Here is a 15,293-nt window from a genome sequence, read left to right on the forward strand (position 1 = left end):
ACCAGGGGTCACCCCGACCGGCTGGGGGAACCTTCCCACTAGCACAGGACATCTTCCTCAACCGCTCGCTCTTCTTTTCCCCTTTGTCCCTGTACAAAACCCAAAGGGCCTCATCTAACCCCTAGTGTGGGAGGAGCGAAGCCTCATCACCACTGACACGGTATCTGACAGACTGCAGCCCTCGGAGACAGCCGTGCTCCGCTCTGTCCCAAGATTACGCTCTGGCCCCGCGCCAACATCGACCAAAGCCACTGCCCCCAGAGCTACAAACTCAGCTGCCTGACAAGCCAGGGACAGTGCAGAAAAGCCGGACTTGGTGTATTTGCATTAAACAGCCCCGGGATTTCCCGCTAGCGACGGGGCAGTCTCACGCCCCCCTCTTCCAGCAGAGATCCTATTCCCCAGAGCCCGCTTGCGAGCCTTACTGTCAAGTTGTTGATGCCTTCAGAAAACGCTCCTATTTGCCTCACCGTCCCTTCCGAATCTTCCATCTGCAAAAATAAAACGGGGTAACGAATCAGTAACACATCCACCGCGCGCCACGACAGAGCGGCAACGCAGGGCGGCACGTGACGGAACTCCTTGATTACTCCCGACGGGTCAGCGCGGGGAGGGAGGGGTTCAGCTCCCGACGGCGCCCCACGCGCAGCCCCAACCTCCTCGGGCCGAGAGACACTCCTGTTAGTGCGGCGTGACCGACGGAAGTCAGGGCCTTCACGGGCCACAGCGAAAGGAAGGCTTCCCCGGGAAAAGGGGGGTTTTCCATCAAACCTGACAGCACAGCCGAGGGCTCCAAACTGCTCCAACTGCCTTACCTGCTCCAGCCTGTCCAAATCATCATCGTCATACACTCGGATATCCAAGCCAGGCTTAAACCCCTTCTTCGACCCACTTCCAGACGCCCGCCCCAGCTCCATAGGACACACGTACTCTTCCACATCGTCTTGCTTCTTCTTCCTCAGGCTCCCAAAATTGCTGAAGGCAAGTTTCTTTGGCTTATAAGTAAAAATTGACAAGAAGTTAGAGAGTCAGCAAAGAATCCACAGATCTCTTACTCTTGAAAACTCGTCGTGTTTCAACGACGAAGGGTCAAACCCTGCTGCTCCCCTGAACAAGGATCTCCTGCCTGGCTGTGTGTCACCGTAACTGCATCCCAAAGAAGGAGATGCATCCCCCCGTTCTACCAGTGTTAACGGATCACAAGTGAGGTGAGAAACCCACTGCGTTAAAGCACGAGCACACGGACCGTCAGAGGCAGTCTCCATCCTAAACACCGTCCAGCGCGGGCGGAAGGGCAGGACGCGTGCGAGCGCGACCCATGAGAGGCCGAGACGTGGCGCCTTCGTGGCAGACACGAAGCGCCAAGCCCAGGTTTGCCGAGTCCTGCTCTGGCGCTTCCTTCCCGAGCGGCCAGCCCCTCTTCTCTTACCCAACCGCCCTCCGAACGCGGCTAAAGCCAGCACACCGGAGACCGAAACGCCTGCCCGGAAGCTCCCGCGCCGACGGGGACAAGCGACCGACCTTCACTTTGGCAGTCGCTGTTAAGAGGACGTAGTCCGGGGACTCCATGGCTTCGCGTTTCTGCTGCTGGGCCTCCTGCCCGATGAGGAGGTTGAAATGAGTGGCCAAGTGCCGTCTCAGCAGCGTCTTGTTGGGTGGGATGTTCAGCAGCTGTGCCATGGTTTCCACGTTGAAACGAGGCTCCAAAACCTGGCAGTCAAAGCACAGGGAATCCTGAAGCCCGTACCCGCCCAGGAGGTCTCAAGGACACCGACAGGGACACCTATCTCGGTCGCTCCCTAAGGCTGCTTTGGGGTGGTGGCTTGGGTTTTAATGGAACATACAACAAAGAGGGAGGAAAGGGAGGTGACTGGTTAAGGATTCACACAGTGCTACCTCCAGGCTTGCCTTCTTGAGTTAAAAATAGAAACAAACCAGCAGGTAAGAAGCAACTAAATCCGCCCTTAACTCATGTAATGTGTGAAGCCGCCACAAAATATTTACCCACTTTCCGCTTTAATGCTAGAAAACGTAGCCAGAGGTAGGATGGAAAATAAACAGACAAACTGTCTGGAGCAGGGATATCGCCCTTAATCACCACAACAAACGCCTGCACCGTAAGGCTCTCGCCCGGAGTACCTGATGCTGGAGCAATTAAAACCAAACCTGGATTGACACTGAAATCACAAATCTCACAACAGCAACAAGCCTTCCTTACAAAACCCTATCGAGGTCTGGGAAGGAAGAGGGTGGCTGTCTAGCAGCAGGACAGCAGTGCCCAGCACCGCAGGACAGGCCGCACCCAGATCAAACTGTGAGGGGAATGCAGATACTCGAACCCATCGCTGCCCACGCTAATCCGTCCCAAGGCATGTGTGTCCTTTAAACCGTCGGGTAATAAATGTTGACGGCCATTTATTATCAAGCAGAGTAAGAAGATAAGGTGTGTGCGGCAAAGATAACGCCGGAACTTTGCTCCAGCCATCCTCAGCCGCATTTTTTTTTTTTAATTAAGACGGAATAAGCCTTACCATCAGCCCCCCGTGCACGCCGCTGCCCCGCAGATTAGGAGCGTACTCTGCCAGATCAACGGAGCGCAGCCACTCCATCACACGGTGATTGGTCCACTGGGTGACCTCAGAAGGCGTGACGTTGTTCTGTGAGCGGGAGGAACAGGCGGTTACGGCGACTGCCCCAGCCCCAACCCTGTATGGAAACCTACGTGCACTAGGACCACTTGCGACTTCTCTCAGTAGAACCGAAAATTTAGCTGGCTCCATGGACCGCTGCGCTTTTCCTGCAGATACAGGAATCTAAATCCAAGAGTCTGGGCTGCTTCCTCATCCATGGCCCTACCCAGCACAGACTGCTTCCAGAACAAACTGATGGCAGCCTCACCCCTGGCAACAGAGCCGAGCTCCTTTTACACAGGAAGTTTTGACACAGCCATCAATTTTCTAGGGAGTTACACAAGACTCACGGCAGCAGTCCGCTGAGTTCAAGGCGATTTACGTTCCAGACAGCACATCAGGGACTAAGCCTGATGTGAAAGGCTGCGAGAACTGGGCTTGTTCAGCCTGGAGGAGGCTCCGAGGAGACCTCATTGCAGCTTTCCAGTATCTGAAGGGGGCCTACAAGGGTGCTGGGAGAGGACTTTTTACAAGAGCCTGTAGTGATAGGACAAGGGGGAATGGGGATAAATTGAAATCAGGGAGGTTTAGATTAGATGTCAGGAAGAAAGTCTTCCCAGAGAGGGTGGTGAGGCACTGGGACAGGTTGCCCAGAGAAGCTGTGGATGCCCCATCCCTGGAAGTGTCCAAGGCCAGGCTGGATGAGGCTTGGAGCAACCTGGTCTAGTGGAAGGTGTCCCTGCCCATGGCAGGGGGGTTGGAACTAGATGATCTTTAAAGGTCCCTTCCAACCCTAACCATTCTATGATTCTATTCTATGATTCTGAGCCAGCTTTGGCTAGGAAGAGGAGCGGGAGATCTGGCAAGGGGACGCGAGTCTGGGACCATGGCAGGTAGAGGAGAGAAAGTGGTGTTCCAGGTAGTGATGGCAGGGCACGAGACTTGGAAGAACAACATCAGAAAAAGGAAGCCAAATGGAACAGAGTAAAATAGGAAGGAGGAGACAGGAGGAGAGGGCCAAGCAGGACTAATCTGAAACACCAGGGAAAAACCCTAGAGCATTCCTCTTCAGAGTTTCATCTCCAAGCAGTACCTCATCCGACGGCCTCCTGCGCAGACAGTTGGGCTCAAAGTTGTTTATTCTCAACACCTGAATGGCTCTTTTGATGCTGAGGTGGTGGAGGACGCTGACAACTTTCAAGGACAGCAAGTCATCCTGCCGAGGAGGAAGGGGGAGTTAACACAAACGTGCTCAGAGGTGGAACCAGCACCCGACTGGAGGAGGCTGGTTCGGATTCTGGCTGAAAACGGCACGTCTGACACATTCGAGGGTAAGATTTTAATACGTGAGACACGTGATCAACATCAACCCCGCTCACACAGGCCACGGGAGCAGGCTGGAGGCACGGGCAGCCCGAAGGCTGGCTCTGCCACAAGGCGCCGCAGGGGAAACCGGCTGTGCCTTCCACGGGGAACGTGGCAGGACAAGAGCCTGCCGAGGCACAGCCACGCTCCGGCCTGCGACACATCGGTGGTACAAGAGCAGCTGGCTCTTTCCCCAAAAGCTCCATCCTCACGTCTTTTGACTTAACCATTCATCCCACGGGGAAGCTACGTGAGAGCTCGCGCAGACCGGCAGTTCGGGCTCCCACCGGTGGAGAGCAGTCGCAGAACAACCCACGCCACGGCGAGGAACGAGACGGTGCCTCACAGCACCCCTCTCTCTGCACTGGCCACGGGGCACAGAGACTGCCTGCAGCGGGGCAGGTAGCTTTTGGACATCAGGAGCCGTGAGAGAGGAGTTTTCCCCCTTCACGACTACGGTGGCAAGCGGGAGTTTGAGGTTGGCTCCACTAAAGTTCCCTCTCCTTCTTGGACTCAGGGCTCCTTCAAACCCCCGAGGAGAGCTCAACTCTCCGGACAGATGTGGTGGATGATGGTGAAGGAGACAGAGGGTTTAGATGAAGCTCACAGGTTACAAAATCCTGCTGGTGCTACCCAGCTCCTGGACGTAATACAGTGAAGTCTTCCAGCACAAGATCAAACTCAGCAGAACCTCCTGGCACCGGATATCCAAGACTTAAAAACTAAAGGACACAAACACCAAACCACCCTATGTGGGCAGCACGGATTCAGCATTTGACCAGGACGCACTCAACAGCAAAGTCACGCCAGGGAGCTGAGGCAGGTTAGTCCCGGGCAGCAGCTGCAGTTCCTCCGCTGCGCTTGTCTTGCAGGAGAGTTAGATGGAGCCTCCTCCCAGTGCTGCTCTAAAGTGCGTAGAAAATACATGCAAACATGGCGTGAAAAGGTAACTTTTACTCTGCCCACAGCACGGCTCAAGAGAGAACAGGAGTGTGACTGACTTCTCGTTATGGAGAAGAAACGAATACTGGCGATGCTCAGTCCGCACTTGTGTCTCCAGAGAAGAACAAAGGTCTGGGCTTATCTTACCGGAGACCTTCCACAAAGGAAACCCACTTGGTTGGCTTCACCTGACAAGTGGGAGCTGACGCCGGTGCTAAGCATTTTGAAATGCTCCGAGGAGACCTCATTGCAGCTGTCCAGTATCTGAAGGGGCTACAAGGGTGCTGGGAGAGGACTTTTCACAAGAGCCTGTAGTGACAGGACACGGGGTAATGGGTACAAATTGAAATCAGGGAGGTTTAGATTAGATAGCAGGAAGAAATTCTTCCCAGAGAGGGTGGTGAGGCACTGGGACAGGTTGCCCAGAGAAGCTGTGGATGTCCCATCCCTGGAAGTGTCCAAGGCCAGGCTGGATGAGGCTTGGAGCAACCTGGTCTAGTGGAAGGTGTCCCTGCCCGTGGCAGGGGGGTTGGAACTGGATGATCTTTAAGGTGCCTTCCAACCCAAACCATTCTGTGATTCTATGATTCTATGAAACATGTTATGCAAAAGCTATTAAAGGTAACCTGTTTTCAAACAGGTCGGCTCTTAAAACCGCAATTTTCTTCAGGAGAAATCGCTTCCTAAGCACCCACATGAATAGGTGAGCAGACCGAACGTTCGTTCACTGAAGAAAAAACTCACCCGCTTCTATTAATTAATAACAACCCGAAGAGCAAAGGCCCGGGTGCGTGAACTGCGCCCGCAGCATCTGCACGCTTCTGCGCACTTCAGAGCGCAGCCTGAGCACACCAGCGTTGTGCACAACAGCTAAGCACAAGATTGCCCGGTTCTCCTGCGTGAGCCCTGCCTCTTGCTCCCTGTGTTTGCTGTTCCACCTTAACATACCATCTGGAAAGCTGGAAAGAATAGAGGAGATACCTGCAGGTGAGCAGTAACCTGTTTTCTACAGGTCACAGCTATTAGCTGAAGCCGGGACACTCACTGCAGTTTCAAGGGGTCCCTTAAAGGCTGCGGTGAAGCACACGGAGACATACGGTGTTCTGGCATATCCTTTTAGCAGCGGCGATACCTCTGACCTCCCTCTGCCTTCTCCCCTCAGCTATCCAGAAAACGTGAAGACCCAAGGTAGGAACCACGCAACAGCTTTAACGTTGTTGTCAGAAACTCTCCTGAGACACAGGGTAGCTTTAGCTATCCAAGCCTGTATCGGCGGTGCACTACGTGCCCATAGGTGCAGCCTCTGTGATGCAGCAGAAGGAAGGAAGAGTAAGCTCCAACTTGGGCTTCCTTTCCATAGATCCAGTCGTCTGGGGCAAAACTCGTACGGGCAGACAATGGCCACGTGCCACCTTCACGTTCCTTTCGAAAGCTTTCACCAGAGGCGCCGTGTAACGCTCAGTCGGCCTGCCGACCTCCACACGGTGCTTTCTGCTCTAGGGAGCTACATCCAGCTGTGATCGGCTCCTCGTGCACGCTGGATCCCACAAGATGCCCATAAGGGACCCCAGAACGGCTGGCTGTGACACGAGACCCACCCAAGCAGCTGCAGATCCCCTCCTGCACCCCACAAGCCGGCTGCTTGTGGGACCGGCCGGGATTTGGCTCACGCGGGAGGGCCGAGGGGAAGAAGGTTGGTGATGGTGGCTGGTGGCAGTGCCTCCTCTCCCGCCACAGCTGGCTGTCTCTCTCCCACCCTTACAACAGGGGCAGGAGGGTATGTTTGTCTGGGGCCAGGGCTGCTGTGGGGGGAAGGCCTGGGGGAGGCTGAGAGGGGGTGAACTTGGCAAGAGGCTGCTTGCAGAGGTGCGTGGTAGGGTGAATCTACCCTATTTGCAGTCCCTAGGTGGTCCTGGTGCTAAGGAGTGCAAACCAGGTTGATGCCACTGGCAAAACGACCCCAAAGGAGCAGGAGGGGTCTCTCTAGTCCCACACGGTCTTTGGCGGGCTATCGGGAGGTACGCCAGCGTGCACTGAGGCGGGGAGAAACTACGAACCCCAACAAGACGTCAGGAAAAGAAGGGCCATTCACTCACCACGCTCATGTAATGGAGCATTCGGCCGTCCACCTTGCCCTCATCGAACTGCGTCTTGTACTGGGGGAGGCCGATGTCATCCAGCCACCCTAAGGCAGAGACAGGCACTCAGGTTGGTGTGGTGGCACCAGTTAGCAGTATTCCCACCCCCTGAGTCCCAAAATAGGGGGAACCCCTATCAACAGCTGCGGCTTCAGCACGTAATTAAATCTTACTGGTAACCCAGTGGTAATCCAGTTTTCCGTGATTGTTTTCCTCTTCAGACCCGAGTGCCTGCAGAGCAAGCTGAAGCTTCTTCCGATGCAACGGGTGCTTTATCCCAAGCTCCTGTGAAAGGAAGGGAAGCAGCAAACCTAGAGACAGCACTGTACTTTATTTCTCCCCCTGCTGAGTTACAAACGGTTTCAGCGAGTCCCACTGCATGGTGTCACTTGCTGGTGACCTGGCTGGTGTCTCCTCTATTTGCTGGAGATCAGCATCATTTCAGCACGTGTTCAGCACTGGGGAAAGGCCCACGCACTGTGGTGGATTCATTCTAAAATGTGCTGGATTGCAAACTGAATGAAAACGGAGACCTTATAGCACCTTCCAGTACCTGAAGGGGCTACCAGGAAGCTGGGGGGGACTTTTGACAAGGGCCTGTAGTGACAGGACAAGGGGTAACGGGTTTAAATTGAAAGTGGGGAGGTTTAGATTAGATATCAGGAAGAAGTTCTTCCCGGAGAGGGTGGGGAGGCGCTGGGACAGGTTGCCCAGAGAAGCTGTGGATGCCCCATCCCTGGAAGTGTCCAAGGCCAGGCTGGATGAGGCTTGGAGCAACCTGGTCTAGTGGAAGGTGTCCCTGCCCATGGCAGGGGGGTTGGAACGGGATGGGCTTTATGGTCCATTCCAACCCAAACCATTCTGTGATTCTATGAAAATGTCAGCCACAACATTCTCATAACAGGTTAAAAAAAACCCCAACCCACAGTATAAAACACGTTAGCATTCAGAAAAATACTTGATGGACTACTTCCTTCCCCTGCCCTTCGGCAGGTAAGGTTAGAACAATTATTTCATTAAGAGCACATGAAGGTCCTAGGAATTGCCCAAATCTATTAATACTTCCAAATGCAGAACACCTTCCCCAGTTTAGTTGCCAGTGCAGCCATTGCAGGCTCTCTTCCATCCCACACACACCTTCACCAGTGCTTGCTCGTTAATCTTACCTCTGATAACATTATTAGATGTCACTACGTCCCTGTGGTGCTTTTCTTATTCTGGTTGTAGTGTAACTACAACCCTGAGTTAGCTCACTCCCTCACTGAGAAAACAGGGCTACTGTTTGGTGAGGACAGTGATTTTTAGAAGTCGAAAATCCAAATGTTAGCAAACACTGTGGCTACAAAGTATAGATTGAGGCAAAACTTGTAACGTTGCTAGTTTTAGAAAACAAGATGTAAACGGTACTAGGACAAAGGGATCACCCTCATGTGTAACAAACCATCGTTCCTCTGTGTAAAACGGGCAGAAAGCAGACCAAACCAGCAGCTTTTACACCTCTCCCACACAGGCTTGTACCACGCACAGGTGCTAACGCGTCTACACACGTGTGGTAACGAGGCACTCTCGTGTGCGGGTTTTAAAGCGGCGTAGCCGATTCGGACGTTAATGAAGTTAAACCACATATTTGACACAGGCGCTAACACGTCTACACACGTGTGTGATAACGAGGCACTCTCATGCGCGGGTTTTAAAGCGGCATAGCCGATTCGGATGTTAATGAAGTTAAACCACATATTTGTAATTATTCGTTTCATGACACTTCTATAAAACTTCAGCTACCAAGAAACGTACTTGGCATTGCTGCGGATGCCAAAAATTTTAAAAACTGACATTTTTAATTTTTCTTCTTTACTCGATGCACCTTACAGACACGATTAACATGCCAAGAAACAGCAATTTTTTGTATGTTCAATTGAAAGCAGTGTTTCCAGTATTTCTCACCTTTTCCAGATCCTGCTGAGAAGCCTGCAGAAGCGTTTGCCCAGACAGTATCCAGTGTTTGCCATGGCTAATGTAAGAGCCCAGCCCCTGGTCCTGGAGCCAGCTGCAAACCTGCTCCTTCGTCCACTTTGCGAATGGCATGTCCAGCTCACTACAGAAGATTTTACCAAAGACAGACTGATAAATCCCACGCCTCACATCTCCTAGTCTCATACCCAACGATTAAACCAAAACCTAAGCAGACTACATGAGTATCCTGTGGGAGTTGGGACAATCTCCGTGGGAGAATGCGTCTCACCCTCGCTGTTAGGTGAGCCTGGGGAGGCAGAGGGTGTCTCTATTTCTAAACTGCCAGCACCACGAAGCACTGATGGCTGCTGATCTCCTGCCACTATCACGATAAACCTCAACCCTGCAAAGACCATCTCTCATGGGAGGAAACGGCCTGGATCCGCCTGCTTCCATTTGCCAGGAGAGGGGACGTTTCATTTGGCACCGCGCTTCTCCTCTGGAGCTCGTGCTCGCTCGGAGCTGCCGGGAAGGCAGGCACCGGCACACCTCGCACCACTCGGCTTACTTGTGGGACTGCCCCAGGTCTCGCGACCAGCCCAGCCGTGGCCCCGCCGTTGCCCGTGTCCCGCCTCTTTTGAACTCCGTCTCGGACATGTCGTCTGGGTTGAAGGTGGTGGACTGGCTTCTTTTCAGTCTAAAGGAAGAAAGCAGATTCACGTTTGGCTGAGGAAAAGGCATGCTTCTACTACTGCAACCCGTAAGATCTCCGGAGGGGGCTTGTAGCTCTTCCTCCACCCGCCACTGACCTGCTCTGAGCTCCCTCAAATGCCACTTGAGACAGTAACCCATGGAGCGACAGGTCAGGGGGGGAAAAAGGGCAGATGTGTTCCCAGCAAAACCCCATGCAAGCCCCAGCTCTGGAGAACGGTCACTTCTCATCTCTTACTTACTTGCCAAACAACTTCTTGATCCCTCTGGCCTTTTTCTTGGAATCTGGAGAAGGTGGAGTCATCTGTAGACTATCTGTTTCTTTAGGGCGAGGGGGCAAGCCAGCCAGATCCAAGTGATCTGCAGATCCTTTCTCCGTTTCAGCTATTAGAAAGCAAAAGCCTCATCAAGACTCATTCGTGCAGGACTGTACACACAAACTCCTGGACTCGGGAATGACTCTTCCTAAAATCACTGAGAGCCATCACGTTAAAAAAAATGGGGCAAAGAGGAATGGGAAAATCCAGGAGAAACAACATGTGTTCCTCCTCCTTCACGAGCCTGACTGGGAACACTCCGAGGGAGTGCTCTGCACCGGTTAAGTGCATCCAAGGTGGGGAAAAAACCCACCCTGTGAATCAGTCGGTGAACTGATTCAAATCCCAAGTTTACCCTTCCTCGGGGAGTGCTCTAGCAGTCCTTTCACAGACAGATCCAAGCCATATGGATGCCCAGGAACAATTAGGTGCCGTGTCAGGGGACCAAACCAGGAGTCCCCAAAGCACAGAAAAATAAATAATTTCCCTGCAGGCATCTTTCCTAATAAGCTGCAGTATCCCCTAAGTCCCTCATCCAGGAATTTCCAACAACAAGGAACTCCTCCTGCCCCAGGAGCAGGAGGGCCCTTTCCCCTCACTTCTGCAAACTGTGGAATATTCTGTTGCTTTGCAGTGAAACGCCGGGGAGTTCAGGCTCTGTCTGAATGAGATCTTCTGGGTGATGCACAAGGCACCTCTGGTTAGAGACCCTACACATCACCACCCACTCTAAAAGCATTAAATCTTTCCTCTGAGCTGTTGTTTTCTATGACAACAAACCTAAGGGCTCCTGTCCCCAGAAGGGAAGTTGTCACGAGATAGTTTAGTAAAAGCTAAACTAACGAGAAAGAAAACCATTTTAAGATCACAATTAAAAAGAAAACTAACAGAATTGCAGTATCTACCAGGCTACGTAAGCAGAGGTGTGCCAGCAAGTGCCAGAGAGCTGCATAAAACTACCACGTGGAGTTGATGCCACCTACTCGCGGGGGACAGTGACAGCACGAGCCTGCTCAGGTGAAGCGGTGGCAGCCAAGTGGCCTGCAGCAGGCTGACGGTCAGGCCTGTAACCACTTTCACCATCTTTTAACAGGGCTGTGCAATTGGACGACCACCATTTCCTTTTGAAACGGACTCTCAGACTTCCAGGGGAAACCCGAACACATTACGTGAACCAAGGTAGAGCATATACGGCCGGGACGTGTGGTTTCAGGCCACAGCGTGAAGGCCGAGGCGGCCACAACGTGCCACCCACAGCAAAGTGCGGGCTTCACCGCCGTGTCTTTCTGCCGGGCAGAGTTCCGATGGTTCAGCCAGAATACACCTGACCACATCCCGTTTTCCACCGATGCTTTAGAGGTTAAAGCTGGCAGTGGAGCAACAAGGTCACATAAAAGATTATTTCTGGGTGCCCTGGTCTGACCGCTGTTGCATATGGGGATCATAGAATCACAGAATGGTTTGGGTTGGAAGGGACCTTAAAGCCCATCCAGTTCCAACCCAAAAAAATCCACTAGGCCAGGTTTCCCCAAGCCCTCATCCAGCCTGGACTTGAATCTGGATCCTGCCAGCAGAGACAGCACTGATGCCGAACCAGGCTTCTGCACCTGGGGTTTGGGCTTTACCCGTGTAAGAAAAAGTGCTAGCTTAGAAAAACCACATTTAAACAGCCTTCTAGAGAGAGAATGCCAGGACGAGGTTGGGTGCATTAGCAGCAGAGATTTGCGGGTATTGCAACGTTTGCTCCTTGTGCCTCACTCCCTCTCACATACCCACACCGCCCTGTGGAACACCCAACATTTAAGGGGCTCCGTGGGGAACGAAGAGGGCCCAGGACTCGGTCTCTCCGTCAGCGATGGGCACGCCGGGCGCCTGTACAACCGCCCCGACTGACACAGCTCTGCTTGCTCAGGCAGGGGCCTGCCGGCCTCACCTTGCCAGATCCACCCAGGGAACGCTCACACCACAGGACTGGTTCTTCCCGCGTGAATGGCTCCATCCGCCCCAATTATTTCTCCTTCGGTTATTATATGATAAATATAACCGCAACTCAGAAGAGGAGTTACGTATCCTTCCCCCCAGAACTCCCCTAAGTGAATGCCTGGGAAATACGCCTCGTTCCTTGCTCTTCCAGGGGCTCCAGGACAGACGACAGCACAAAGGCGCCTGTGGTATTTCAACGTCACCGATCCTCCCCCGGTACCTGGCTCTGTGGGTAACTTTGCGCTCAAAGTTACGGCAAAGGTCTCTGCAAATTAACCCGCAATCTCTCTCATTAGTAGCAGTTACCGAGCGATGGCGCAGCCGACTCTGAGCAAGAGGGCAGATGTTACACGGCAACTCCTTTTAGGGATGAGTGAAAAGTTTGGAGGCAGAGCTCTGGTGTCTAGTTGTCGTTTGCAAAGTGCGTGGCCATAACGGGCTGTTAGCAGCAGTCGCAGCACAGCGCTGGTACCGGCAGACATGCAGGATTACCGTACCTAAAGTAGGTGCACTCGCACTTCGACTGCGATCTTCAGACATCCGAACAACGCGCGTAACCACACGCAGCCCAACGGGAGAGAACACGCAGAGGGACAAGGTAAAACACAGTTCAAAACTTACATGGGCAAAATACAAGACAGAGGAGGGCGGTACACGAGACACACTACATGCAACACTGAATTCACGCACAGATTAGGATTACCAATTCACTGTTAATGCCTCTCTCACAAAAAGGAAATGCAGTACAAGTCTACGGTAGGGAGGGTAAAACGGCACCGCAGTCACTTTGGTGCAGGGAGGTCACTGTCTCCGTGACACGCTGGGCACGTGACACGCGTGGCCTCCCGTGAGGTGGCAAAGTATCTGGCCACCAGCTTTACCAATGGAAGCACTGAAATCTGCGTAACATAAATCCCTTACTCACAGGACCCTGCTCTAGATGGCCCATCTTCCCACCCTTTACGACAGCCACAAGTACTCTGCTTTGTCAGACGAATCGATTTCCGGATGAAACAAGTGATTACACACATGGAATACACCAAAGCAAAGAGTCAGACTCCCAGAACAGTCCGTACATCTGTGCCAAGTAAGCCAGCAAGTTCCCACGCTGTGTGCCGCAGGAAAACATGGGCAGTATATAATAAATGCATAGGTACGTTGTTTCTTTTGAATAAGAGTAAAAAACATGTCATTAAGTAAGAACAGGAGACTCTTGTGCTCCACAAAGCAGAAGCTATCCCCCTTCAGGCTTCTGAGAGACAAGGCTAAATTCCTAGATCCCATGCAAGCCAAAACCTTCAGACGAATGGCAGCAGGTGGGATGCCCAGACCCACCGGATGCTTGAACTGCAGCAGTGGGAAGACTGCTACAGCAGAGCAGTGAATGCAAGCAGGATTTCAGCTGGTGGCCACAGCGACTTCCGCATTAAGCGGAACATTTTGTTTATTTCTTTGTCACGTGCAAATGTCATCGACAACACCAAAACAACCCCACTTCCTTACAGGTCCAAAAATAAACGTGAGCTTGAGTAACTTGTCAATCCTGTTCCTGTTGTCACTCTCTCTTTTGTAAGGCTGCTTAAATACACAGAAAATAAAGACTGAGTGCTGCTGCCTCAATCCTGCACATGTGAAAAATCTTACGAAAGACAAACTGAGGATGGAGCCAGGGGTAAAAAAAAGCTGACAAATCCCACGCGTGAACTACTGCCAGGCAGCCAGCATTTCAAAACAGCAGTGATTCACTATAAGGGCCCAGGGAAGATACCACAGCAGAGGTTGATACGGATCATATACTTCATTATGAGTTTTTTCTTCTGTTGTTTTTTCTTGTTGCTGTTTGTTATTTTCCAAACATTCTACCCAGAGAAGTGCCATCAAGTCACGGTGAGACTAAGGCTGGCCTTTCTGCTTCTTAAGACAGTTGCAGCTGTTAAGACCCTTGTTCAAAACACACAGAATCTGCACGCAGGTGCGTGATACCTACCCAGATTGGGGGCACTCGCGGTCCTCTTGTTATTTTTTATCTTGAAAAAGCCTCGTCCAAATGAAGATCTGGCTTTACGGGTACCAAAGCTATCCTCGTCGCCTATGCCAGCATGAGAAGGAGACTTCGGAGGCAGAGTCGCGAAATTACTACCTTCCACAGGAGGTTTAACCTGCTCGAGTCAGGAAAATAAAGATTCAGTGTCAGGGAACTGGAAAAGGCTCGTTGAGGGAGACTGCAAAGTGACTGCTGACAGAGAGATCTGGAGAGTCACTTTCATTTGTTACCACAAGAAAAGAGAATGCAGAAGCCACAGAGGAAAACATGAACAGAGAGGAAAACAAAAGCCATGGATGAAAACGTAACGGTCTTAATTTGAACACATTCGGAGCCCACGATTACCATCACCATCTTTTAAGAGTAACATATTTTAAGAAGTTTCTCACTTTTGGCATGTCTGGCTTACAGGTATAGGAAAGGTAAAAAAATACATTCCTGGAGGATTTGGAACTTTTCCAGCTTTCCAGGTTTTCTGTCTCCCCAGACAGCCTTAAGGGCACTGGGAAGTAAAGAGGGACAGTATATGGGTTCTCTGCCAAGTGTCAGACAGCCCCTTCTGCCCATCACTGCTCTGCCATTTCAGAATTAATGGATTAATTAACTATGTTTGCTGCCAAAGCTGAGAGGAAATTAAGTAAGGATGCCAGGACAGACATCAGACACACCAGCTAACCAACTTAAAGCAGAAGTTTGAGCCTTGTGGTTGTTTCACCGTCTTCTTAAAAGGAGGAGGAAGCAAACCCGTTCACAATCCAAACAGGAACCTCTGGCTTTTGCCAGATGGATACAGCATTCACCCAGTGAGTGGTATCAGCGGTATGTTGTCTCTGCTCACGTCTTCCTACAGGTAGTAACTGCTGCACGCAAACTACGGCCATACGGTACCGCAGGGTAACTGTTCTGCACTGACGGGCTCTTTCGGAACACAGTTGCTACTCACAGAAGACAGTTTGGAAAGCCAAAGCTTTTTAAAGAGACACTAATCAAAGGTAATTACAGAGTCAGTAAAATACTTAATGGTTAGCTTTGCTAATTACCTAGTGGTAGAACACGTGGGGGAAACATTAGCTTAGCTCAGTTTATGCTCCACGTTAGCAACCTTATGCTCAACCAGACTGAAGGATAACCCACGTGTGAGGAGACGAGAACGTGCGAGACACGAAGCCTGACGCTGAAGCGATGGTGACAACCATCATACGCTCCTCGC

General features: G+C 51.9%; 1 protein-coding gene across 1 annotated transcript in view; it reads right to left on the bottom strand.

Annotated features, from left to right (window-relative positions):
* PPFIBP1 (PTPRF interacting protein, binding protein 1 (liprin beta 1)) overlaps positions 1–14,198 on the bottom strand; it is a gene marked incomplete at its 5' end in the record, with an annotated part of 15,103 nt that extends 905 nt beyond the window's left edge. The window contains 11 exons of the mRNA XM_010152493.1: positions 426–491; positions 816–995; positions 1,522–1,710; positions 2,532–2,657; positions 3,724–3,846; positions 7,034–7,122; positions 7,249–7,360; positions 9,020–9,170; positions 9,597–9,725; positions 9,982–10,123; positions 14,027–14,198. Of these exons, the coding sequence (XP_010150795.1) occupies positions 426–491; positions 816–995; positions 1,522–1,710; positions 2,532–2,657; positions 3,724–3,846; positions 7,034–7,122; positions 7,249–7,360; positions 9,020–9,170; positions 9,597–9,725; positions 9,982–10,123; positions 14,027–14,198 (1,479 nt within the window). The remainder of the gene's footprint in view (positions 1–425; positions 492–815; positions 996–1,521; positions 1,711–2,531; positions 2,658–3,723; positions 3,847–7,033; positions 7,123–7,248; positions 7,361–9,019; positions 9,171–9,596; positions 9,726–9,981; positions 10,124–14,026) is intronic.
* Between the last annotated feature and the right edge of the window lie 1,095 nt (positions 14,199–15,293).

The sequence above is a fragment of the Eurypyga helias genome, unplaced genomic scaffold, assembly GCF_000690775.1.
Source record: "Eurypyga helias isolate BGI_N326 unplaced genomic scaffold, ASM69077v1 scaffold25255, whole genome shotgun sequence".
NCBI lineage: Eukaryota > Metazoa > Chordata > Aves > Eurypygiformes > Eurypygidae > Eurypyga > Eurypyga helias.